This window comes from Cololabis saira, chromosome 8 (genome assembly GCF_033807715.1).
Source record: "Cololabis saira isolate AMF1-May2022 chromosome 8, fColSai1.1, whole genome shotgun sequence".
In the NCBI taxonomy this organism is placed as follows: Eukaryota; Metazoa; Chordata; class Actinopteri; order Beloniformes; family Belonidae; genus Cololabis; species Cololabis saira.
In genome coordinates, this window is record NC_084594.1 from 30,968,285 (window position 1) to 30,995,758 (window position 27,474).

The window sequence follows — 27,474 nt, forward strand, 5'->3', positions numbered from 1 at the left end:
ACATTTTTAAACCACCACCTCGTGTAATAAAAGATACAGTGATATTGCTTTGAGCGTTCTTTAATATTCATGAAGTGCTGAACAGTGGGGAGATTTTTAAACAGTCCAGGGCCAAAAGTTATACTGTTATTAAGTCTGGTAAACAGAGCGCTGAAGGAAGGGTGGAAACACAATTTTTCTCGCACACTGTAGCTTCCTCGACCTTTCTAAAACAGCAGCATAACTCACAAAACCTCACAGGCTCAAGAAGCTCAGAGTTATTGGGCAGAAGGGAATATTTTTGAACAGAAAAGTTTTCAAAGGAGAAAAGAAACGTGGACCAAAACTAAAATTCAAAATGGATGGCAGTGAGTAATAAATGAACAGAGGAAAGAAAATAGAAAAGTGATTAAGTAACAGATAGGCTTATACAGAAAAAACATTTGAAAATTACTCTCTAGCGCCACCCTTCACCACGACGGCCGTCGGGGGTACTGCAGCCAACAGCGAAGCCGGCACGGGAGAACGGGGAGAACGTGCATGCAGCGTCATGTGACGTCACATCCGCAGCCCAGCGCGGGAAATTTTGGGGCCGAATTGCAGCACATTTTGCAGCACACAGCCTGTTCAAGGCAAAGGAGAGATACACTAGACGGCTCATTCTTTTGGGTTTGGAACGCTTCATCTGACATTATTACTAGAAAACTTAAAACGTATATGGATTTTTTTCATAAATCCTGCCTAAATCCGGCCTCAAGCTCCTTTAAATGAAGAGTATGAATTGTTGAAATCTCGAGAGACTCTCCACATGCATTTACGGGTTGTGTGCACTCCAGCAACAACTGAGCTATCGATGTCACACTCAGCAATGAGAAGTTAAACTTTTGGTTGAGAACATGTCAGGAATATTACAGCAAGCCCTTCAAAATGCAGGATGCACACACACTCCTTCACAATAGCGTGTCTGGGATTAAAGCGTCTCATGTTAACAAGCCCTGCAACCCCATCCTCCTTTAGAGCTTGTTGCTTAGTTTGCAGCTTCTCCCTGTATGAGAGATGGGTGGACCAAACTATGTTCCTGCAGCTGCATCTTGGTGAAACGCACACTGTAGTAATCACTTCCCAGCGGTTCTACTTTTTCTTTATCAGTGCTCCAAGCTCTTCCGTTTTATGTGTCAGTGATTTCAGGACAATTCAGAGAAGCAATCAATGCAGCCTGCAAAGAATGTAAAAGACAAAAGAATACGTCTACCTTGATTTTATTTATTAGACAGGTGGATTTGATTTGTAGAAGCTTGACAGCTACCACGGTTAAAAATATGATGCACCAAAGCTTGGCATCATAAACCAGACCTTTTAAAATAAATAAAGATGGTTTACGAATTGGCACCGACCTTTTCATACGGACAGTGAAGGCAGACTTGAATTGCTATGTGAATTGCAATTTTAAATTCAGTGCAATCGCATCCAAACCAGTAGAATAGTTGAGGAATTTTGAGTTTTTGATATGTGGAACCCTGACTTTTCACAGTATAACAAGAGCAGCTGTCTTTGCCAGTAAACACGTCAAAAACATTCTTTTACAAATAAAATCTAGAAAAATATTAATTTTGTCACATCGAAAACAATTGTTATATGCTGCATTCTGTGCAGACTGCATTGGTTTCCTCAGAGAGAACAAAGCCACTCTTTGGTGTTAAGGAGTAGCAGGTAAAGAGGAGCTGAATGTGTCAGGGAGAACGTGATAAATAATGAACGCCACAAAGCTTCTGTGGGGGCTTTGAAATCCACTCTGTAGTTGACTCACACTCTCAATTCATTCCCTTCATTTTACATTTAACTGGCCCGAGGCTGTATAACCATTCCATCAAATTCACACACATACACACACACATGCGTTGTATACCTCATTTCTGGCTGGGCTGTCTGAGGCAGTTAGCGCGGATCCCGGAGCTACCAGCCAGGTGTTGTGTCTGTCTTCTGGGGTCACGTCTGCATTCATCAGCTTCAATAAAACTAAATGGGCTGACACCCATAACAAGGGGCGGGCTGGGGCTTAAAGAACAACCACGGCCTTCGTCCCAAGTACGCCAACCACAGTCAGCACATATGCTGTAATGACCTTGCATTGCTGCAGCAATCAGTGATTAAAATTCATATTTGCAAGTATGATCACAGTTCCACTGACAATAATTGGATTGTATATTTCTTGCAAGCTTTCCTGATCAGAGAAACATGTCTTTTCTCCAATAAAGTGTGTTTTTTTCCAGACCAGACTACAGGCAACCTTTTTAACAGTGTCAATGCTGGAGATGTTTATTAGAACAGAAGTTGTCTCTAGGCCAGGGGTCGGCAACCCAAAATGTTGAAAGAGCCATATTGGACCAAAAACACAAAAAACATATATCTCTGGAGCCGCAAAAAATGAAAAGTCTTGTATAAGCCTTAGAATGAAGGCAGCACATGCTGTATATATCTATATTAGTTATAACTGGGGGAAGATTTATTGTTTCATTATGCACTTCGAGAAAACAGTCGAAATGTTGAGAAAAAAGTCAAAATGTCAAGAAAAAAGTCGAAATGTTGAGAAAAAAGTCAAAAAGTTGAGGAAAAAAGTCAAATTTCAAGAAAAAAGTTGAAATGTCGAGATTAAAAAGGAAAGGAAAAAGGAAGAAAAAAAGAGAAAAAAGGAAAAAAGAAAAAAAGGAGAAAATGAAGAAAAAAAAGAAAAGAAAGAAGAATAAAGGAAAAAAAGGAAAAAAAAAAGAAGAAAAAGGTCAAACATTTTTGAAAAAGCTCCAGGGGCCACTAGGGCGGCGCTAAAGAGCCACATGCAGAGCCGCGGGTTGCCGACCCCTGCTCTAGGCGCTTGCCAGAGACCCAGAACATGACCCCCGGGGCAATTATTACAATTATTGTATCAATGATACAACAACATTTTAAGAGCTTAATATTAGTTTAATATGAACTGATTCAGGTCATTAAAATGGTGTTACATTAGAATGCCATTGAGCAAGTAAGTGTGGGACTGTCATGAAAACTCGTTCGACAGAGACTGACTAGAGTGAAGGCTACAAACATGCAGTTGACCTACAAATAACACTATAAATCTGTTTATATAATTCAGTCTTTGCCTTTGTCCTGGATTATTTTTAAACTTTCCTGGAACAATGACCCACCTCGAAGTCCCATTGCTGTTTTTACCATGACCACAGAGATATTGTTCAGTCTTAATAGCCAGGAGGCCCCGGACACTGATGACATTACTATTGCGGTGCTGCAGCCAAACAGCTCCTTCAGCTTTTTACAGTCATAAGCATCTGTCTCCAGTGTTTTTGCTTGACTTTTTCCCTGTTCCCATTCACCTGAAAAACTGAAGAGCAAACACCAACATAGCGGTCCTCTTTGTCATATCTTTGACTAGTTTATTTAAGATTACAAAAACAATTTAGTCCCCTCTGCTCATAACTGTCAGCGTTACACCCGAGCTGTCTGTTCTGATCAGTGATTAACCATGTCCCATCCATGCCGGCGGTGTCATAACAGACAGCTGCTTTGGACTTTCACAGAACATCCAGAAGGCTAAAAAAATGAGAAGGAATAAACCCAAGAAACAAAAGCCAAAAGAAAAAAACGTATAAACAAGGTGTATGTGTCTCCTTCCAATCAGGTGCACAACAAAATGTATGGGTTTCTATGGGAAAGTTAACCAGTTTCCTAGAGAAGCAATGTAGCACTTTCTAAACTACAAATTGTGCTGAATGTTCATACTCACAAAAGCGGAAAGCTTTTAGCTACTGATGTCCCATATGTCTAAACCTAGAACCTCTTTTTTTCCATTGCTTGCCTTTTATCTCTGTGTTGTTGACACTAAAATAAGAAAAAGGCGGATTGATGTAAAATACATCTTTAAAGCTTTATGCTCACATGACAAATATATATCCAGTGAGCCTGAACGGTAAAAATAAAAGTACAATGTTCCCAAGCTTGTATAAAAAAAATCCCTTTTTCTTCCCAGCTGAAAAGCAACGGTGTGTGTGTGTGTTGCTCCACATGTCAAGTCCCTGAACAGGTGCATCAAATTTAGGAGGATAAAGTCCCTTTGAGTACAACAAGTTGCAGATTAAAGAAAAACTAATGCATAAACATGCACCAAACTACTAAAGTTGAGATTATGCCATTACACTTTGTGCAAAAACTAAACAAATAGATAAACACAATTTAAAGTAATTGTAATATTTCAACTGTATGGAAAACTATAAATGACATTAAAAGCAACTGATATGTGGGCATGCACAGAGTCATACCAGTTTGTACAAAAGTATACATTCATGCAAAAGTTAGTGGGCATTCATTCAATCTTATCTTTTTATGTATGAACAAAATACCATCATCCTATCATAATGCATGTTAATATAAGGCAAATGCAGCCTCAGACAAAAGCATATAAGTTGACTGTCCAATTATTAATGTACAAATAAACAAAAAGGCAAAAAGAGTCAGCAGCTTCAAGATCCACCTTTATCTTTACTTTACTTTAAGAAGTTGCTGCCTGTATGAGTTTTTGTCTCACATTGTTGTGGAGACATTTTAGTCCATCCTTCTTGAAATAATGACTTCAGTTCAGTGGGGTTTGTGTGACAACTTTCTTGAGGTTTCGCCGCCACATTTCAGTTGGCTGAGGCCTGGAGTTTGTGCTTATCCCAAAACCTTGGTTCATTTTTTCCCAGACATTTCTGGAGGCCGATGTAGATTTGCTGATGCACCAAATCATTGTATTGTTGCATGACACAATTTTAACAAGCTTGAGCAACTCGACAGATGGCCTCACATTTGTCTGTAGGATACTCCACAAAAGCATTCACGGTTGATTCAATGGCTGCCATCTGCTGAATAAATACACCTGTCTTAAACAAGTTCAAAACAATACTGTAACTTAAATGCTAAACTTGATGAAGGTTTCATTTGTTCGCTGTTATAGTTTCATAAATTTCATGTTCAAAATGAAAAGTAGCAAGATCATATGAAATCTGTCAGCACTATCAGGACGTGGGTGGGTTGAGCACAGTATCGAAGAACACTGCTGGAAGCTGATACCCTGCGGCTTTATCCTGCGTTGGAGCAAGACCTTATTTAAAATTAACTGGAAATACTATTAAATATTTGTAATATATTTACAACTGCACTTCCAGAGTTATTTTCTGAAATTGGCAGACAAGCCACTGGAACAAGAATGGAGCTGATGGCTGCACAACCCCGACACATGTCACTTTGTTTTATCTACATTTTTTCATACAATGTCAGCCAGATCTTGTGGTTTATGTGCACACAGAAGCTGATATTGGTTAAGAGATGGGATGCACAGGAAAAAAAGAACAATCGTGCACCAGTCTTGTAAGTCATGCAAGTCCTTTGTTGACATATGTGTGCATGTGGTGCTTTTGTGTTACGTCAAAGCTAAGTGTGGGTGGATTCAATGATGTATTATTTTTGCTTCTTATGTCACACAAAAAGCGCTGTTTCTCTAATTGACAAGTATTTAATACTTAAATACTGTGTAAAAAAACAACTATGTGATTTAAATACTAGCTGATGCTATTACATCATGCAAAACATCATGCAAATGCGTCACAAATTACAGTAGAGATGTTAAACTCTGCTCTTTCACAGTTTTATGCCCTGAGCATTCTTTAATGTGTTACTAAGAAAATGAAAAAATAATTCTTACCTGCTTCTCACTGTTTTGTCACAACTATCCCCTGTTATAAACAATCAACAGCATTAGTGGTAGTTGTAGTAGTGTAACTAAGTACTGAGGATTAACAGTATCCAAGTTTACTCGGAAAAAACAGCAGTGACAAAGAAATATTTCAAAGCAGTTTCAGCACTTTTAACACTGAGGATCCAACTGTCATGGTGAGTATAACGAATAAACAGATACAGCCCAGGAGCACCTTTTAAAAATGATTATCATTAGCCTACCTGGTGGTGGCTCAGCTTTGTGCAGAGATTTAAACCTATCCATCTCTTTTATTTACCAGCTTCATCCTGTCAGGGTCACAGAGGGCTAGAGACAATTCCAGCTGTCATGAGCGAGAGGTGGTGGTGCGCCCAGAACAGGCCGTCAGTTTGAGACAGAAAACACAAAGAGACACTCAACCACGCAGGCGGACAGCAAATTTGGAGCCACCAATTAGCCTGATGTGCCTGTCTTTGAGCTGTGGAGGCAAAGTGCTCAGAGAAAACAGGTAAGTTAGGTCCACCCCTCAACACCTCATCAGCAAGGCTTGGGATGTAACTGTGCCCATCTCTTTACCACCAAAATATGGGTAGAGTTTTGTGTAACATTTTGGGATTTTATGAGAATGCTTTGGCATTGCAAAGTAATGCTCAGGGAGAGCTTTGACTTCTTGAAGAGACTCAAACATAAGCCAATAAAATGTTGTGCAAAAAAGTACTCAAAAATGCATAATCAACAACACTGATACAAAGATTGTGCTTGATCTACTTTAAACAAATAAGTCAACTTTTTGCACGAGATTATTATGTACATGAAGAAAGACTACTCATTGTTTAACCTACTTAATTTTTTGTATGTAAATAATACATTTTGCACTTTACGTTGACTTTACTTGCAAATGAATTTTTTACATACTAAAAATTAAGTAGTTTATACAAAGACTAGTCTTTCTTGATCTACATAAAAATCTCATGCGAAAAAGTTGCCTTCATTTTTTAAAGTAGATCAAGCAAGATATTTTTTACTGTGGTTGTTCTACTTAAACAAATAACGCATGTTTCATCTAAACGTTGGTCAATCTGCCCAATAGATTAAAATTGTTAAAGGAAAAGTAAATATGTTGTTTGTGTTTAAATGAAATGATTGCCTGGGATTACATAAATACAGCTTGTTAAGGAAAAAATGCAATGTCTTGTTTTTTGAACAAATGCAGATTAAGTTCAAAACTAGATGTATTCATGCAAAGCAACAAACTTCATTTTTAAATGTTAATATCACAGATTTAAATATGTTATATTTACATGCGCCTCGATACATTTTTTTCAGTGAAGGAGAACATAAACGCAGTTAGGAATCCCGTCATCCCGTCACTTTCCTAAAAAACAATATTCTGATTAAGACACTGTCAAAGGAGGCTGATAATTTATAAAAACAGGCTGAGGAGAAAAATGTAAAGCAATTAAAATGTCTTATAGATCCATCCGCCTCACTGACTTGAGCCGCTGCACCTGCTTATAAGACGCTTTTCCCTCCGCCTCCTTGACCGCGTTAAGGCTGATTTATGGTTCCGCGTTACACCAACGCAGAGTTACGCCGTAGGGTACGCGGCGACGCGCACAGTACGGCGTAAGCCTTGCGTCAATTTAACGCGGAACCATAATTCAGTCTTGAAATCACCCCGACGCGAGTCCTATCCAGGTCCACCTGCGTGTCTTCGAGCGATGCTCAGCCCCAGCTGGGTCTCTTATCATCCATGCTTTCCACTTAGTGTGACCATTTCACCCAACTGACTGGAAACCCGGCTGAAACAATGGGAGCGTTCGGAGTGATGATGAAGATTGTGCAGTACGTAGGACTTTACCTGCAACTTAACGCAGCTCTCGGTCACGGATACGCAGAGATGGATAATCACATCTCTGGAAATGGTAAGTTGATCTTTGTGCTTGACGGAGTAAAGCGTTCATGTTTGCGTTCAAATCACAAGTCCTGGGAGGCATTCAGTGATTAATAATAGTTCTTGATTTTGACAAGATATTCTGTCCTCCTGTATCGTTGTTATTGTTTTTATACATACTTATATGTTTTACAAAGAGGACTTGTCTACAGTTGCAAGCAGTAATTGCATCAAATAACATTTGGAAGTTTAAATAGAATGTGAATTTAGATTTTTTTTTTTGTATTGAGTATTTTCAAGAAGGTCTAATATTTTGTTACTTGAATATGAAATAGGATTTTAAATTATTCATTAAGTGGCTCCACTCCACCCTTGTGTATAGCATAGATTCAACATTAACACGTTTGATTTGACAAAATTATTAAACATTAAGCATCATATTGTGAGACTGAAGTGTCTCCTAGACTTTTGTGCATTTCATAATGACATCCTGGACCTAATTTTTAGGATAAAACTAAACAGGTTCTCATGGAAATCATCATTATAAGAGGAGTTCAAATGATTTATGGGATGTATTGGATGGAATAATAACTTCCCTTTGAACTAAATCTTCGCAGCTCATGCTGTCATGGTTATCATATATGATCCGTAGTGTAATTCATATCTGGTGGTGCGTCTGTAAAGGCTTCAGAGGTGTAAGCTTTGCGTTTACCACAACAACAAGCGTGGCATCACACCAACGCATGAATATTCAAATGAACCTTTTGTTGAACTTTAAACACATTTCAGCTGTTCCGCAGGACCCAACTTGGCTAACGAACAAACAAAACCACCAACATTCGTTACTTTAGTCATTGCATTGCTGCATTGCTTTGCTTCCAGACACTTTGACAACAAGAAAGAAAAAACAAGGAATCCAGAAATCGATGCTCATAGTGTAGGAAATTATAATTTAGCATTAAATACAACTTCTAATGTAAATGTTCAATATTTACTTTTATGATTTGATATAAACTGAATTGTTGGTGACCTGTTTAACTGGAAAGATCTATCCGAAAATAAGGATGTTTTCAGAGAATGCAAGAAATCCAATTAAATGAAATCAAATCTGTTATTTGCTCACGCCAAGGTGTAAATAAAACTATATATTTATCTTAAAGATATTTTTAAAGCACATACTGTAAAACACTATAGCCTATAAAACAACAACAGAATAATAATTCTTCATAGAGCACAATATAAAATCCAGATGACGTGATAATTATAATACTTACATTGTAATTCAGATACAAAAGTAAATCAGAATAACGCGGCAGTTCAACAGATTCAGTTGAACAACAACAGTTCATTGTCCAGTCCCTTGTCCAGGTTTCAGCCTTGTGCTGGTGCATTCAATGCTGCGGTAATGTTTCGGCGGTGACGGCAGCAGCTGGAAGAATTTATGAAGATGGTGTGAGGAGTCCCTCACAGAGTTCAGAGCCCTGTCCATGCAATGTCTCTGAGATATTTCCTAAACAAGGATCTCTTATTCCATCTTTAAAGCTGCAGGGTCTTTTTGTCTGCACCACTCCAACTCAAGCATCATGTTCAGATGCCGCATGTCAACACAGCCACTACCTCTCCTCCACAGAATGTGGAGAAGATATCGGTGGAGAAAAGGCCATATAGGAGTTCCCTCAGAAAGTACAGTACAGTTTTTGTTGGTCTTCTTCACTAACCCAGTGTGATATTCTCTGACCAGCAGCTGCCAGGTGATGTGTTCCTCTCCACTCTAAAGCTGAGGAGTGTGTGTTCATGCTTTAACCTACTGAAGTCAATGTTAAGCATGAGGCTGTGCAAGAATATCTAAATAAAATGGTAACTGGCACTCAAGATAAGCCAAAGTAAAAAAAGAAAAGGGCCGAAGAACATAACCTCCTATCTGCAAAATTGTCTGACTGGTGTTTTTCACTTTAGATGACATCACACCTGCTGCACCTATTAAGCCTGTCTGTACGTAATTTCCACCCATATGTATAGAGGTATCCTTAAAAAAAATAATAGCATTCTACAACAAAACAACACAGTTTTTTGTGTTTTCCCAAAAAAGTGAAATTTTCAGATAGGAGGTTATGTTCTTCGGCCCTCGCTATGTAGTTAGTGGCGTTATGTATGATTTTATCAGTGTCTCACATTGTCATGAAGGAACTTTGGCCACCTGTGCTGCTGTATGATGATAAGGCGTTTTGAGTTTTGGGAACATCCATCTTTGCGCTGCTTTCTTGAGGTCCTAAAGCCTTTTTAAACAGCCTTTGCAATACCTTGTTTCTTTTCTTCTTCATTTCTGTCGTGCACTTGCAGATCTGACACAATTTTCGCCAAGCTCAAGTCAAATGTGAGATGGCCTCGCGTTTGACTACTTGGGTATACAGGGGAGATCATGGTAGAGCTCATTGGCTGTAAGGTGCTGAGGTTATTTAGCTGCAAAACAAGCCCAAGACAATACTCTTACACTGTTTACAGCCCGTGCTGCATTTTCTTTGAATGATAGACTGTGTTTAGTTATTGGAAAACAGAGTAGTGTGTACTATGACCAAACATCTCAAGTTTGGCCTCATCTGGCCAAAGGATTGTACCAACTGAAAGTTTGCTCCGACAAAACTCCACAAACCTAATCGCTTCTTTTAGAGGGAAAAGCTTTTCTCCTGGCAAACAGTCCACGACAAGCTGTACTTGTGCAGCCCTTCTGTAATTTCACTGTGCTAAATTTTAAAATGAAATATTCTGTGCAGTTTAATCGGAAACTTTAATAAGATTGACCCTATACATAGTTACATTCCCAGTGGTTGATTTACCCACATTAGAGAGGGATTTCTTTGGCAAAATCTTGTCAGGACTACAATATAGAGCTATATTTACAAATCCCATCTCATGCAAAAATTTGCAAAAATCAAAAGCAAGCTTTAGCATTAACGTTGTCCTGGGATAGTGTTGACTTATTGGGCTTGGAGGCATTTCTGATGCACCGGGTGAAAACACTTCAACAAAAGATTGAACAAAATGTCCTTGAATCAGATCCAGTCTGGTCAAAATAGATCTGCATTCCTTTTATCCAACTCCAGGAAGACAGATTACATGAATTCAAAAAAACTCTTCACTGGCCAGTTTGATGATCAATTTTAAATTATTTTTTAATGTTCACAGCTCTCAAAAGGTACAACAACCCAGTATATCTGATTGCTGTTTTGTGGTCATTGGGCTTTTTGGGTGCATGGTGGCACTTAGACTCTGGAACTCTCCGCCGTTTTATCCTTATTCTATAGACTTGGAGGACACATTTAAAACACGCCTGCATAATCCTATACAGGGTCATGGGTGTCTGCTGGAGCCCATCACACATGAAAAGCAGGGGTACCCCCTGAACAGGTTGCTAGTCTATTGCAGAGCCACACATATAGACAAACAGCCGTACGGGCTGACACTCACACCTATGGGCAATTTAGAATCATCAATCAACCTAACATACATGTTTTAGGGGAGTAGAACCAGGAACTTTCTTGCTGTGAGACAACACAGCACCGTTACTTGCTTACTGTCTTAAATCATCATAACATAACAATCATGACTCAAAATATTATGACCATTTTCAGGCAGTCTGGGACAACACTGCATTTTTCTCGATCCTAGTTTTTATGTGTCCATTCAAACATCCATTATCTATACTTGTGTCTTCCTATTTGGGGTTGCAGGGGCCTGGTGGAGCCCATCAGGGGAACAGCAGGGAGACATTCATGTGAATCCCAAGAGATTACTGTTCTGGCACTTAAAATCTTTGCAGACCAATAATACCACCAACATGGCAACATCATTCCACTAAAATAGCTATCCCAGCAAGTCAGCACCTGGACCATTAACACATTTTCCTGGAATTGTTCAAGGGGCATGCCAAAGGTGTTCATTTTGTCTCCAAACTCTCCAGATAATAATCTGATGGGACCTGATAGTGACTCTGGGCAGCAATGCCAACATGCAGAGACCCCAACCCACAATCAAAAGATCTCATGGTAACATACCAGACATTTCGGGGCACCCTAAAATGTTCTTTGTCCAGACACTGAGTAGTGTGCACAAGACGGACCTGCTTATATTTATTATGGCTGACTGGTGCATTTTGGTCTAACACATCCATATAATCATCCAGATGTTAAAAGTCCTCAGACATTCCACAAAAAGCTTATTACTTCTTGTATTTACTTTGAACTCAACACACTTTCCATACAATCCACTTCTTTTTTATTTTGGTTGTAAAGATTTTTTCCAGACTTGTTGAGAACTCAAAATACGTTACAACAGAAGCCCCACTGAACACATGTTTGTGTAGCACATTTCTCCTGTTCATTAAATGCATATCATTACCCAAAACACACTCAACACACAAACCGTAACATTTTTGTGGCATCCTTTTTGCAGATAAGTAATGTCCAAAACATTTTTGTATAAGCATACATTTCGATAAACTGTCTAACCAGAAGGGAGCTGCATCTTCATCCAGAGCGTAGACGCTCTGTGCAAGGTTCTGGAGAGTCCTGCATGGGTGGATTTAGCTCAGATTCATTTGTCTCAGAAAATGCATCTGATCCTTGCACCCCATAACACTTTCACTGAAGTGTAGATCAAATCACCTCACACAAGAAAATGATTTGCACGATGTGAAGATGAATGTACCTCTTATAGTATGCCCTCTTATAGTGTGTCAGAGGCTGCACCTCATTTGTTGCCGTGCAGTTTAGGATATGACTCTTAAATGACATATGTGTGTGGAGCTTTAGCAGTGAGGAGAGGGAGGACAGTTGAGTATTTTTCATTGTCCATGAGTGGTCTTGTTTGAGTGGAACCCTACAAAGATCATACCTTTCTATGTTAGAGCCCTTCAGCAGCGTTTAGCCTTTTATACACCTTAACCTGATCACTTTCACAGTGTGGGGGTGCGTACCAGTTCATTAGGCTTCCAAAGTGTCTGGGATCCTCTGCCAGTCCTCTGCTTGGCGTCCTCTTAATGAGGACAGCCCGTCCAGGCAGTTTTCATAGTCTTTCAGTTTAATGGAGCTCTGACAGTGCAACATGGAAGAGCCACAGACATGCCACCAGAGAAGAGAGTGCTGGCAGAGGCCCGGTATGAAAGAGTAAGACAGTAAAGAATGAACCGAAACAAAGCACAGCACATCAGTTCTTTGATGTATTTAAAGGGGACCTATTATGGAATCTAATCCCTATTTTAAACAGACCTTGAATGTCTTAAAAACAAGCTTTTGATTGTTTTTGATAAATAAATTAGAAATTCAGCCTCTGAGCCATGTCTTTATCTTCCCATTCTCTAACCTCCTTCTCTATGCTGGATTCTGAGTGGGCGGGGCTATGATAATGAGGCACTGTGCTGATTGGCTGCTTGAATGACGCGATACACCGCTACCAAAAAATGTCGGAAGCCCTGGCCGGCGGAGTTGTTGTTCCCATAGACATATATAAAGGCTAGATGACTCACGGCGGAGTCTCCAGCGTCGTTCACCCGCGGCCATCTTGCCACAGGAGACTCTCTGGTGCGCATGCGTGCGCTATAGTTGTTGCTGTTGGAGGGTGAGTGGTCTGTACAGACAAAAATACTCATAACTTGCTGAAATCTTGACGGATTTACAAACGGATTGGTTCATCATAAACGTCATTAACGTGGGTATGATTCGGGATGCTTGGACATGTTGAAATTGTATCTCTTCGTTGCGAAAAGCGACCTAATCATGCAGCATATACAATAGTTGTGTATCACCACTAACTAACGTTACCTGCCCAAGTTATCAAGGGTGACCACCAGTACTCAAGTTGTAAAAAAAAAAAAATCAGGGGGGATGGTGGATTTTATCATATGGGGACAGATAATTTGTGCTGAATACAAATAATATAATATATTACAAATAATAGCAGTGACCAAAACACCTGCAGAAATACTGCAGGAATGACATAGCAGCAGTTAAATGCAGCCTTCTGTAAGCTTTAAATATCCACTGGGCTTACATCAAATACATCAAAACACAACAATAAAAAACTGTTTTCTGAACTTATCAATATGACTCTGTCCTTCACAGGATAAGTAAAATGGATCGCTGCAAAAACTCAAAATCTTAACAAGAATATTTGTCTTATTTCTAGTTAAAATGTCTCATTTTAGTAAAAAAATCTCATTACACTTAATGGATAGAGGTATATATATATATATATATATATATATATATATATATATATATATAGACACACATATGTAATGTAATGTCATGACGTAAATACATCATAATGTAATAATATATTAATATGTTATGTCATATGAATACATGTTATATGGTAATAATATGTATGTATATATATATATATATATATATGTATATATATATATGTATATATATATATATATATGTTATGTTATATCGTAATAATATATATATGTTATAATGTAACTATAAATATTACTAAGAATACTATAGAAATATTGATAAAATATGAAAACCATGTCATGGCTATCTGTTTCTGGTTATTTTCATATAAAAGTACGTTTTTCAATGTTTATAATTATTCACAAGTATGCAGTGTCATAACTACATCTCTGACGTTCATGACAAACCAAACTGTTTGAAAATCTGTTGAGAATTGAGCAAGTTAAGGTTGTTTAAGCAGTACATTGAACACAATGTTATTCTGAGCGAGCTCTCCTGTGGCAAGATGGCCGCCGTGTGACGACGTCGCTCTCCATTGGCAGCAGCGCGGACGAGTCATCTAGCCTTTATATATGTCTATGGTTGTTCCGGCCAGAGTTAGTTGTGGGCGTGGTTTCACGCATCGGAGGCCAATCGATGCAAATTGCATTTTGGATACGTAACGAAAGGGAGCAGAATCTGAACGGCTCGTAGAAGCCACATCACACTGGATGGCTCATCCGGGCGGCTGTACAGACACTGCAGAATTTGGTTGCTTTCCTCCTTCTCTGAGTTGGCAGAGTGAGGGGAGACCACTTTATATATGTTAAAGCAAGAAAAAACGTGTTTTTCATAATAGTTCCCCTTTAAGACGAGTTAATTTAAGACCTTGTAATGAGTTTTCTGGTGTTCTATCATGATGAAGCAATACGGACCAGCAAGGAGCAGGGGAAAGACAAGACTAGATATACACAAGGGATAACGAGACACAGGTGCAGACGATCAGGGCCGATGAGAAACAGGAAGGTCAAACCAGAACTTAAACACAAGGACATGGGCTTCAAAATAAAACAGGAAGGGTGAAACCCTGACAGCGAAGGTCTGAACATGTTTATCTTTTATGATTATTGTTTACAAGGTAAATGTGACCCACTTTAATGACTACACTATGTTACCTCAACATTTCATTGCATTCATATTATATTTCAACCTACAATGTCACTATCTCAACTTTAATGTCTAGCTTATTTTTATGTATTTGTTTTAAACCCTGTAGACATCAGTTAGCAGACTGAAGGCTTATGCGCTCAATTTTCCTACATCAAGAAAAACACATGAAGAAAAATAAAGAAAATATCTCTTATCATTTTTCATCATTGATTAGTCCAGATGGAGTACAGTGTGCAAAACGGGAAATGTCTCTGAGCATTGGCATCTGTTATCAGCAACGCATGCAACGTCCCGTTGTCACACTGCAAAAGCAGAAATAGCTTCTGAGACCTGTGTCCCAAGGGCTATAAGAAATCAACTCCACAGGCTGTAAGTATCAGTGGAAACTGGCAGGCATCTGCTTGCTTGATTACAGGCACAATTCTTATTTCATTATTTTTTCCCTTCCACCTTGATTTCAGGTCTAACTTCTTGCAGGCAACATTATTTCCCAAGGACACTTTGCCCCAGAATCAACAGCGTTTATCCCCCCCCCCCCGATATATGGTTTGCACTTTAACCTTGCAGTAGGGCTGTGGAATTAATCACATGTAATGTAGCTCCTAATAACCATAAAAACAACATAACTTAGGGGAACATTTTTTATTTTGCTGCATATTCTACCTTGTTTTCTGACTGACTTTATTTAGCTGTAGGCAAGCAATTCCTACCTGCATCATGTGTGTCATGTAACATGTTTTAATTTTTTCTTTTATTTTCAGTAATATCAAATTTATCTTGGTGTTTGTGGTCAAAATGTTTAAGGGGTTATTTGAGAGAGGATCCACCACCATTAACCATGTTGTCCACTATCAAATTTTATATAGTGCAAAATTGAAGTTTGGAAATTTCATTCAATCTGATTGATGCAACTTTCTTCAAAAGTCAGTGAATAATGATTTTAATTAAACATGAGAGTAATTCAGGGTTTAGTTTCATAATGGTTCATTTATGATCGTAACTTAATAAAACTGCTGAATAATATCCTCTTACTAGTTACCTTGATGAAAACGGTAGATCTTAAATAATTAAAACATGTTTTAGTGCTGTGAGATTTCTCACACTGAATAACCCAACAGAGCTCTCTTTATTGAATTTGTTGCTTGCAGGATTAAAGCTTTTTAAGATCAAGATAAATATGTCTAGCAAGTCTCCTTATTGCTGCAGGTTCCTTTAGTTTCATTCACTATCCCTTGTGGACCGCCTTTATTATTAAACCCATTCATCAAATGAGTGAACTACCTTGTCTATGAGGAAAACTGTGACCCCGCTATTTACGTTCACCTTTGTAGAAGTTACGTCCGTAAATTGGATTTTTATGTTCGGTCATTTGTCGTCAATTGTCTCAATGCCGGTTTTTCTTCGTTATTACATTGACTGAAAGGAATTTCGGTTGCTACGAACAATCATCATATTATCTACAAGTGACGCCGACACCGGCGTTGACATCCCTGCTCTAGTCCAATGTTGCGTATGACATAAGTACCTTTTTGCGAGTCCTCCGGGAACCCATAGAGTGCCTATGAAGTGCCTGAAATGTGAAAAATACTGATAATACATGAGAGTCAATGTAGAAGACGACTGGTGGTGTGATTCTATGCTGTTTGTATAATCTCTCACGACAACAGTAACAGGTGTTAAAATTAATGCTTTTTCTAGCGGTAGCGTGTCGCCCTGAACAAGCCTCTGATCAACAGGCCAACCCGAACCCATATCCAAACAAAAAAGAACATCACGCTTTAGGGAAAGTACCTACCTCCAAGCGATTAGGCACCGAAATATACACAACGCAAGTCTTTCCAACTCCAGTTTACTTGCATCAGCTTTGATCATTAATGTGAAGACAAATGAATTGGACAATTTGTACCTCCTTGTCCTATAAAACACTTTAAAGGCAGGTACACCCCCTGTTCTCTGACTCACTGCACATGTCCTATCGTATTTGTATCAAATACAAAATCCTATGAACTGTTGTTGAAATGGCGACAATAAAATTAAACTTGAACTTGAACAGAGACGATTGCAGCTGCTCAGATTATATATGCTGCTATTTCTGGGACTCAGACTTTGATGTTACTTATCATTACCTGCAAAAAAGTGATATGTTTGTTGCTTGAGGAACTTGCGTCTGACTGTTAATGTTTGTATTTCCTCCGATGTATTTTTTTCTTTCATTGTTTTAACTCGTCTTTATTTTAAATGTGTCTGTGTTGGTTAGTGAGCAGCCAATCTGATATTTTTATGCACTCAGCTGTGCTATTATTGCTTTCTGAGCAATAAAGAGAAAAATACAATGAGAAGAAGAGCTTGTTTTGATAGCTGCTGTCTTATGCGTGTCTATGCACTAAAAATAACTCAATATGACTCATCTAATTACCTCGAGTCTGACAAGAGCCCAGTGAGTACCTCTAGAGACAAGGGCCAATTTTCCTGGAAGGGGATGTCTAAAAACAGATAATGGATGTGCAAGCCTTCACATTCCATGTGTTTGTCATTAGTGTTTAAATGTAGATGTAACAGAGTGTATGTTGTAGCGTACATACACAATGCCACTTCCTCCCTTCAGGAGGAGCGTCTCACTTTAGCTAATACGTCTGGATGTGTGTGCCACTGACCACTTTAACAAGTTGACACGCATCTTCGTGTGTCTAAACCAATCTGCAAAACCAGTGGCTCTTCAGCTGTGGTACAACTGTTTTTGCATATACTGTATGGCTTACAAATGGCTACACTCGGATGAAGGGGTCAACTTTGAGAGTGCTTTAATTCCTCAAAAGTCACATAGAACATCTTACCACCCAATGGGTGATGGCTCCTGTGAAAGAATGAACAGGACTTGAGGCAATGTGTTTGGTTTATGTTCTTCCAAGAGTGAAACAAAGATGGCCTGAAACTTTTAAAACTCCCAAATTTGCATACAACTATACCATTACCCTGTTTCCTCTCGTGTTTGCAAAGGTGCAGAGTCTCCCCACTGATATCATCTCTGTCTCTGTCTCATCCTCTGCGAGGACCTCAAAAAAGCCATCACCTTCAAATACTTGCGTACAACCAAAAAGGTGCGGGGTGCACCTGTTAGATTTGATAATCGAGCATTGTTAACCAACAAAGGGGTACCACCTTTAAAATTTAGAGTGGTATACTAGCCAAGAGAAAGAGGTTTATCTTAACTTGAATTTTCTCCCTTTTTGTGTGATCCCACACCTCTGGGTGAGGTAGTTACTGTACCACTCTACTTTTGAAAAAGTTCCATGAATCCTTTTATGAATCCACATTGTGATTGTGCTGTTATGTATTGCCTATATCTAATTTATTTAGTTATTTTGCAATTTCCGGAACGTATTATTATTGTTATCCTCAAACTATTACTATTAATTTCTCTTCTGTGCCCTGCCAAGTTATCCATGTTGTTCTTTCTTTTATCTTTGATCATGTTTGATAATCATAGGGATCAGAGATGGGGGGGTGGGAGGTTCTATTTTTCCTGTTGACCACATGTTTCATTTTACTGTGTGAAACGTGATTGAATAAAGTTTGATTTGATTGGATTTGACTTACCTCAGCAGAGCACCCCAGTGAGAGTGCAACAGTTAGGGATGTCACGGTGGACTCAACCATACTCATTTGTGGCTCTCTAATCAGCAGTCTGAAGAGCCCAAAATGGATGTTATCAGTGGGAAATGCCACTCTGGGTTGCTTCTTTTCTCTTCTCATCACCGAGGTACTTTCCAGTTGCTTCAGAAAAATGTGGTCAATATGTTTTCTGCCCCAAGTGTGTGTTGTTAAAATCTGTGCAACTTCTACTCACACTGATTCTGCTGATAAGCAGGCCTTTGACTGAGAGCTTATAACTGCCTTATTTATGAGCTGACCTCTCCAGATTCTGTGCAAGAGCCGGATATAGTGCTGAGTTGAGGAATTGTTTTTTTTGTTTCCGTTGTACTTGATCTGTTACTGGTCAGGATGAGTGTGTTCTGTATTTTTTATTTTATTTATTTATTTATTTATTTTCTTCACCTTTTTAAATACATTTTGTTTTACTGTGATTGGAATTTAGCAGGAGGTAATGTAACAGAGTCAATGTTGTATATAAGTCCACTTGCCACCTTCAAGTAATATAGCAATCACCTCTGTACAGCTCACGGATGCCCTCTCTCAGTGGAGGTTATAAATGCTTGCTAATAAATGACTTAAACTGTAATATGCTTAGTCAGAGTGTTTAACTGTAAATGTAAGAGGTGCACCGTTGATTAAACAGTAAATAAAAGTATTGCATTAAGCATTAACACACTGGTCCTCTAGGCTATGCATCTATCCACAGAGGCATTGCCCCTGGCTTCCGCAGATGCAATTTAAAAAAAGAAAAACATACTCCTATTGTCTCTGTCTCTGTGCACATGACTTTTTATGTATTATGTGTGACTGGTTTAAGAAGGTATGCAATGACAGCAGCATGAGGGAGATTGGAGGGAGGGGGAGGTCAAACACGGTGCTCACCAGAACACACAGAAGAAGAGAAGATGTCGGTAGCACGGTCGAAGAGAAAATGAAAATGACTATTGTGCTCCTTGATCAATAAGGTTCAAAATTGTCTATCATGGGACCTTTAGAACAATATGTACACACAATAAACTCACAAAATGATTCAAAAAGCAGAAGATTGCATTTAATGTCACATGCCTCAGAACAAAGCAGGGATATTCATCTTTTTAAGGAGACTTCTCTATACAGATTTTTGTGATTATATTAATTAAGATCTCATTGTGTTTGGGTTTAAAAGAGCCAGGATCCTATATTTTCTCTTACAGAGGCGGAAGTAAATTTGATGTCATTAAAACTTTGATTAAAAAAATAATAAGCGCGGCTAGGATTTTAAAAAAAAAACAAAAAAAACAAACATTTTAAACAGCCGATCTTCATCTTGTCCTCTTCATAAATGTGTGACTACGGTGTAACAGAAGTGCCTGCATGGTCTTCATCTTTAAAAAGGGAAATGATAAATATTAAATATTTTCAGCGTGACTAGGAATCCAAATTTGCAACTAATACAATACAAAGTCCTTTACAGAACACATTATACAGGAAGAAGGATGTTCCAGATGGGCCTTGCACGCTCTAATATCTGCTCACCGTGCACAGAGAACACCCCTGGTGATTACATGCATGCTTTATGGTTTTGTACACCTGTGCAGACATTTTGACTGGAAGTATGTGAAGACTTATCAACATGGCTCAATTGCAGAATTCCCACGTGCCCCACACTAGGTCACCTGGGTGACATCTGCACGGAAACTAAATTGGCTCATTTGGTTCTCACTGCTTTATGTATCGCAAAGAAAACCATTCTTATGAAGTGGAAACAAGAGCTGTGTTTATCAATTTAGGAATCTTTTTTTAGATCATATCAGTAATGAGATAATTTCTGCTTCCACTAAACATCATTTGGCAGAACTGCATTCTCTCTGATCTCCGTTTATTGGTTTATTGGTCGGGTGGGTGGTGATCTTGCGGCTCTGGGGTTTGGGGGTTGACTGGGGGCGCTGGGATGTGGCTTTCTTGTTGTCCTTGGGGGCGAGGATTGGGTAATGGGGCTGGTCCTCTAAGGGAGTGGTTCTCAAATGGGGGTGCGCGTACCCCTGGGGGTACGTGAAAGCACTACAGGGGGTACGTGAGATTTTAAAATATACATATACTTAAAAAGTAGCATCCATGCAAAAATCATTTAAAAATAAATATTTCTAAATTCATAAAATTAATGTTATCTTCAGGAGTAGGCTATTCAACTTATTATTCTAAAACCGCAGAGTTTCCCCCACACCAGGATGGTTCCACCTAACCTGTCAATCACCTGGCTTCACCTGTCAATCACTTGGACCAACGATGGAGTCGTGGTTGAAGCATAGCAGCAATATTTTTATGTTTAATAAATCAGTTACTGATGGCACAGTGCTCTGTTTTAGGTCTTTTTTTTACAACCAAAAGTGCTTTGCGCTGGTTAGGGGGTACTTGGCTGAAAAAATATTTCACAGGGGGTACATCACTGAAAAAAGGTTGAGGACCACTGGTATAGGGGGAACTGTGTCCCTGGCCTGGTGGGGAATTTGGTGGTCTATGGGGGGTGTTACCTCGTGGCGATGGATGGGGTTGTTGGGTGTGGCCTGGGTGCCACTGACGGGGTATCCGGACTATTCCGGTGTGGGCCCGGAGCTTCTGCGTCTGGGGGCTGGCCTCTACCTGGGTTTGGGGGCTGGCCTCTACCTGTGCTTGGGGAGGCATTGCTGCCTGGGACGGTCGTCATGGAGGTGGAGGGGTGCGTGCCCCTGGTGTCTGTGGAGCCCTGCGCTGTGAGGGGGGCGCGTCTCTCCCTGCGGGATGATTGGGAGGCCGATCCTACTCCTTCCTGTTTATAGACCAATAGTAGAGGAGCTGGACCAAGAAGGGAGCCCTCCTCAGAATGATTTCTGTTCAGGCTCGGGTTTGTGTGTGTCGATGCAGGACTGAAATGAAGCTGTAGACTGTAGAGGCTCCCTGAAAGTAAAGAACAAGTAAATACAGGCGTTTTAGATGTGTTGTTTAAATATAAGCAAGAAGTTTCTTCCATCTGTATGCAGCATGATACCCTGGACAGTACATTAGTTAGATAAAAAGCATTCATGGGAGCTTTTGACAGATAAGGGAAAAGAAACTATATCCATACCTGAGATGATAAGTTGTCAGAATCAAAGCTCTTATTCCAAAACTATTCAATAAACATTCATGAAGACACCAGAGACCACTGTCAGTCTGTTTAGTTCTTTCTTTTTGTGTTTATAAACACAAAAAACAGGTTGAAGCACTGTCATATGTAGAAAGTAAGAATAAAAAGATAGTGAATGTAAGAGAAAAAAAGCATTTTTCCAAGAAGAGGGAGATTTTAGATGCTGGTGTGCTGGAAAGGGAGACAGCAGGACAGAGAAGCAGCCAAGCAAGGCTTTAAACTAGTCAAAGAAAGATGCTGAAAATTGAGAGGAATCTTGCGTTTGCAGAATCAGGGTCTTACTGGCTGACGGGGGGGAATGGGAAAGTGCAGGAATTACCTTGAAGCGATAAGCCTCTCCAGCTGTAGCTCTGGGCCTCAGAGAGCGTGTGAGGACTCCCCGTGCTGCTCCCTCCTTGACATGACTTTGACATCACTCCCAGTATTTTCCAGTCGCAAAGGTGATGCGTTTAGCATCTGGGACTCTTATCTGGTACCACTATTTAGCTGAACTGTGAGTCTTTTTAAGAAGGACTCTTCAGCGATGTATTTTTTCACTGCTTCCTGCCTAGGCTCATATAGTTCCTCGTAAAACCTGTGGACTTTACTCTTTATTATATATTTTTTCATTCAGTTATAGAGCCCACTTTATTGTCTTTTAACCATTTAGGACAGCTTGGGAGCTTTGTTAAAACAGTTCTTTAATTTTTGAAATAAATATTGTTTCTGTTAGTGGACATTGCTGAATCACCTCACAGCATGAGTTCAGGTTGATCTGCAGCAGAGAAGGAAATACAGTATGTAAACACAAAAAATACAGACATTTTAGTGGAATATGAGAAAATAATAAAAGTCACTTTTTTAATGTGACAGTGCAGTTAGAACTCTTTGGGATTAATACTGCCTTTGATCGCTTTTTAGCTGTCATGTCTTTGCTTTGTCCTCTTTCTCTTCTCGCAGCTCGCTTTACAGAAGTCCCACATGATATCACAACCCACAGCGGGGAGGATGTGGAGATGGCTTGCTCCTTCATAGGGGCAGGTTCTCCTTCCTACTCTCTGGAGATCCAGTGGTGGTGCATCAAGGACCAGACAGACTTGCAAGAGAAGCTGGAGCATATCACTAATAATGTAAGGAGGAATGAGAAAATCTTAAAGGAGCATGAGGCTCCTTTTAAGAAATGAGACTCTCTAGCGCCACCCTTCACCACGATGGCCGTCGGGGGTACTGCAGCCAACAGCGAAGCCGGCACGGGAGAACGGGCATGCAGCGTCATGTAGACGTCACATCCGCAGGACAGTGCGGGGAATTCGGCCCAACAATTGCAGCACATTTTGCAGCACACAGCCTGTTCAAGGCAACAGAGAGATACACTAGAGGGCTCATTCTTTTTGGTTCATCTGACATTATTACTAGAAAACTTAAAACGTATACGAATTTTTTTCATAAATCCTGCCTCAATCCTGCCTCATGCTCCTTTAAAGCTAGCCAATTTAAAACAAATAATACACATTGGATTGTTTTTCTAATGTACAGTATAAAGGTGATCCCCAAATAAAAGGCCTTGAGAAAGTAACATAATAATGGCAAATTTTTCTACGTGAGATTATTATAGTGTTAATAGCTGAATGAGTCAAACAGTGTTAGTGCGTTTGCGGGCTAGTTTTTCAAACCATCGCTGCTCCAGTTCAATGGCACCAGCATAAAGTGTACGACGCCAGCTGCTACGGTTTTCAGCCATCCTTTCCCAGCTAGATGTATCGACATTTAGCGCTTTCATATCGCGTTTCGCGACATCCTTGAAGCGAAGAAGTGGACGTCCTCTCCTTCGCACACCATCACAAAGCTTGTAAAGAAAGTAACATAGGCTATAGAAAAATCATACAACTGGAAATCTACATTTTAAAACTAATGACTGCAGTTTAAATATTGAAATACTTTGAAATATGAATACAAACTGTTACTATTACTATTACTGTATACTATATCACTATTTTTTTTTTTTCCACTCCATCAATCTAATTCAGTGTTGACGGACATGTTTTACGTTATTACTGTCCTGTCCTTCACAGGCTGTGGAACGTACGTTCTTTAAGTTTTCTCTGATTCTGTACAAACTGAATACAGAGAAGCTGTTTGGGTTGGAAAGTCATAGCACTTGAGGAGCATCTTCACTCCTCAAGTTTTGACAAATGCAGCTGAATTCCAACCATGTCCAATAGGGTAAACACTTCTGGCCTGAGCATAAAGTTTACTGTATAGCAATTCAAAGTGAAAAGCAATATTATCCATGGTGGAAACCCTCTGGCGTGGAAATGAAGGCATAATTGCTAATTAGCATGTGCCAGCACAGGGGGGACATGTTGACTGTCTCCCATCATGAGGGATTCGGGCTCTCCCGTTGTGCCTCCAGACACTATAATTGGCATTGAGAAAGAAACAGATTTTCAAATTCTCTCTCCAGCCCGTGAATAATTCATGTCTATGCCCAACAGAATATCACTGTGCCTCTTCATATGCAATCTCACACAATGTCAATCTCAGAGGCCTATACGTGCTTGGTGGTATAGGGTGTGTGCTGGAACATGCACATTAATCGACGGAGATCTGAGCTGGAGCACACACAAGGCCGCTATAGAGAAGAAGAATACTGAATCCTTGAAACATAAAAACCTCTGAAGTCATCGTTCTTTAACTGTCTTGCTTCAATTACTTTCTGCAGCTAACGCATTACTACCCATGTTTCTTTGCAGGTAGCAACTCTGGAGGAGATGTTCAAAGACGCCACCAAAATCAGTGTGAGTTTCATGTGTATCAACCAGCACAGAGCCATTATCAATAAAAACTATTTATATTACGATTGGTTATTATAATGAGTATGATAAAAAACTCTACAAAGATTAGTTTGGGGTTTGGGTATTTTTTTGACAATTAAGAAAAATGCTGAAACAAAAAAAAAACAATCAAAAACCCTCGAAGTTTGTTTTTTTTCTTTGTGGACAGAGTCAAAAAATATATCATGTTTTCTTTCCCTCTGCAAAGTAGTTTGATTTGGTAATATACACTCATTTTTACGTTTTATGCCTCATGAGCACCAAATTCCTCCAGTACCAACTTTATTTGGAATGTGCTTCCTGAGGTGAAAAAGTAGATGCACTGCATATTAAAATAAAATATGATTAATGCACGACACTTGTGGATTTAAACTGTGTGCAAAGATATAGATGTAAAAGTCACAGCGTGGTTTCTCTTCTCTTTTATAAGAATAGTTTTCAAACATTTTCCATTTAGGGGAAGACATGTCAACTTTGCTTGTGGTGTCAGTGGTGCATCTTTGCTTGTATCTTTGCCCTTCAAGCACTGAAATGACCCCACATGTCCTCAACTGTTTACTGATATTATGCACAGAAGAATAAAACTTATTATGATTTTTTTTTTTTTGGGATTAAATGTTTCACTGCTCCTTGAAGGCTCAGCTCTTCATGGATGCTCCTGTATTAAATCCTCATAACAGCCTCCTGTTGATATCACATGTGTTAATAACTTTAGTATTTTATCTTTTTTCTTGTTTTCTTGTTTTTTTTTAACTCCTCGTGAGCACCAAATTCCTCCAGTACCAACATTATTTGGAATGTGCTTCCTGAGGTGAAAAAGTGGATGCCCTGCATATTAAAATAAAATATGATTAATGCACGACACATTGTGGATTTAAACTGTGTGCAAAGATAGAGATGTAAAGGTCACAGCGTGGTTTCTCTTCTCTTTTATAAGAATAGTTTTCAAACATTTTCCATTTAGGGGAAGACATGTCAACTTTGCTTGTCACATGTAGTTTATGAGACTTTGTCTATGTCCTCATTAAGGTGGTGAAAGTGGCTGGCAGCAACATTTCTCACAAACTCCGTCTGTCCAGCGTCAAACCCTCAGATGAAGGCATGTACGAGTGCCGTGTCATCGACTACAGTGACCCTGTGGCACAGCGCCACCGTGTCCGGGCCTTCCTCCGGGTGGTGCCTGAGAACAGTCCGGAGTCACACGATATGCCGATGCCTGAACAAGGACAGCGGCCACAGGGGAATCACAGAGGGCAGGGCACCGAGGGAGAGATCCACTGACTGTAAAGAGAGCTGTGTGCGTCCACGTGGCTAATCTGCCCATCTGCATGTTCATGACTTATCCCTGCGAGGGAGGACTGACATCAGCACTCAAGTCGCTGGAACCTGTGTGTTTCATAATTTTTGTTTTTGTCTGTCAACGTGGTTGTTTGAAAGGGAGTCCTGCTGAATGCAAGTAACAACGTGCACCATAAATAAATAAATACATTTTCCCTTAGTAATCCCACAAAGGAGAAATTCTTTCTCTGCATTTAACCCATTTTCTAGACGAACTAGTAGCAGTGGTCCAGCGCCCGGGGAGCAGTAAGGGTTAAGTGGTTGACCTCGGTAGCAATCCAGTGGCTTGAACCTGGTCCTCCAGACTCCAGCCCTCCTCTGTAACCATAGGCTACCACTCCCCCACCCAGCACATCTGTAGGATGATAATGATGATTATACTTCTTCCCATTGCTTGAAATTCATGTTATGTTGTGTTTTGTTGATCTAATATCAAGGGGTTGATATGAATTAGGGGCTTTTCTTGTTTTATGGTGGATATCCTAAGTACAGTAGTTAACGTTTCATGGTGGATGTGCAGAATAGAGCACTGCAGTCGTGTCAGCTGCAACATTTCAATCAAAATTTTTTAAAGCAAGTAAGAATGCAGGTTTTTTAAAATAATTTAATTATCATTCATTTGAAAAATCCATAAATTGCAATGATTTGATTCCTGTAATCCGTTGTGTGAAAATATAATGCATTTAGTTTTCTGAACCAACACTTAAACTAAAAGTTTGTCAAATGCAAATATTTGCTTTCATCAGATCCAAACAACATGAGAAGTTTATGTTCAGCCTAATAATGAAGTTATTCAGTGCTGGTTGGCCAAATGATAAAACGTAACTACCGGTACATCACTGTTAGTTACATCAAAATCTTAACATAATTTCCCTAACAAATGTGTAACTTTTTGTGTTTAAGCTTTCGTGGAAATACTTTCTTTCTGACATTTAGCATTTCATCTCTTTGCTGCTGTTTGATATTTGTTCTGTTAAATACATTTCTTTAAAAAGTCTGTTTTTGTCTGAGGCACTTCTTTTAAGTAAAACGTAATGTTGATGTTATTTAAAGGTGCATAAGTAGAATCTGATGAGGCAGCCTTAAAAATATCCTGCTATGATGTTTGTGATTAAAATTTGTTCTTGCACCATCACTGGAGTGTTGATTAAAAGACAAGATACTCAAAAATGTTTTCAAAGGCTTGAATACAACAAAGCAGGCTCAGTTTGAGGTGTTGTATTTTAATTTCAGCTACAGCGCTAAAGCTATTTCTATATTCTTCTTTATTGCAAATTGAACACTAAAAAATATCTGATTTTGTGGGGTTTTTGTTTTCTTGATAAGTGACAATAATTTGAAACAAACAAGAAATGAACTAATGAATAAACTGCATGAGCATGTAAAAGGTTGTGTGTTGCTACCAGCTACCGAGCAATGTACGCGGTGCACTCTGCAGAAGCTTTCCAGACCCAGCAGATGACCAGCAGAGAGCAGCACTCCTTCAGGTAAAGGAATATGCTAGTAGTGACAAAAAAAAAAAAAAT

General features: G+C 39.3%; 1 protein-coding gene across 1 annotated transcript; it reads left to right on the plus strand.

Moving 5' to 3' along the window:
* The first annotated feature begins 7,409 nt into the window (after nucleotides 1–7,409).
* Nucleotides 7,410–26,871, plus strand: LOC133449488 (V-set and transmembrane domain-containing protein 2-like protein). Its single transcript, XM_061728639.1, has 4 exons — nucleotides 7,410–7,644; nucleotides 22,737–22,906; nucleotides 24,530–24,574; nucleotides 25,640–26,871. Exons 1-4 carry the CDS (start codon nucleotides 7,530–7,532, stop codon nucleotides 25,889–25,891), a joined length of 582 nt encoding a protein of 193 aa, XP_061584623.1. The 5' UTR covers nucleotides 7,410–7,529; the 3' UTR covers nucleotides 25,892–26,871.
* The last annotated feature ends 603 nt before the right edge of the window (nucleotides 26,872–27,474 follow it).

Excerpts from the sequence above, each read along its gene's own strand:
- LOC133449488 (XM_061728639.1), top strand. The coding sequence starts at position 7,530 with ATGGGAGCGTTCGGAGTGATGATGAAGATTGTGCAGTACGTAGGACTT. Across the intron at positions 7,645-22,736 it reads TAATCACATCTCTGGAAATG|CTCGCTTTACAGAAGTCCCA; the intron begins GTAAGTTGATCT and ends CTCTTCTCGCAG. Across the intron at positions 24,575-25,639 it reads AAGACGCCACCAAAATCAGT|GTGGTGAAAGTGGCTGGCAG; the intron begins GTGAGTTTCATG and ends GTCCTCATTAAG.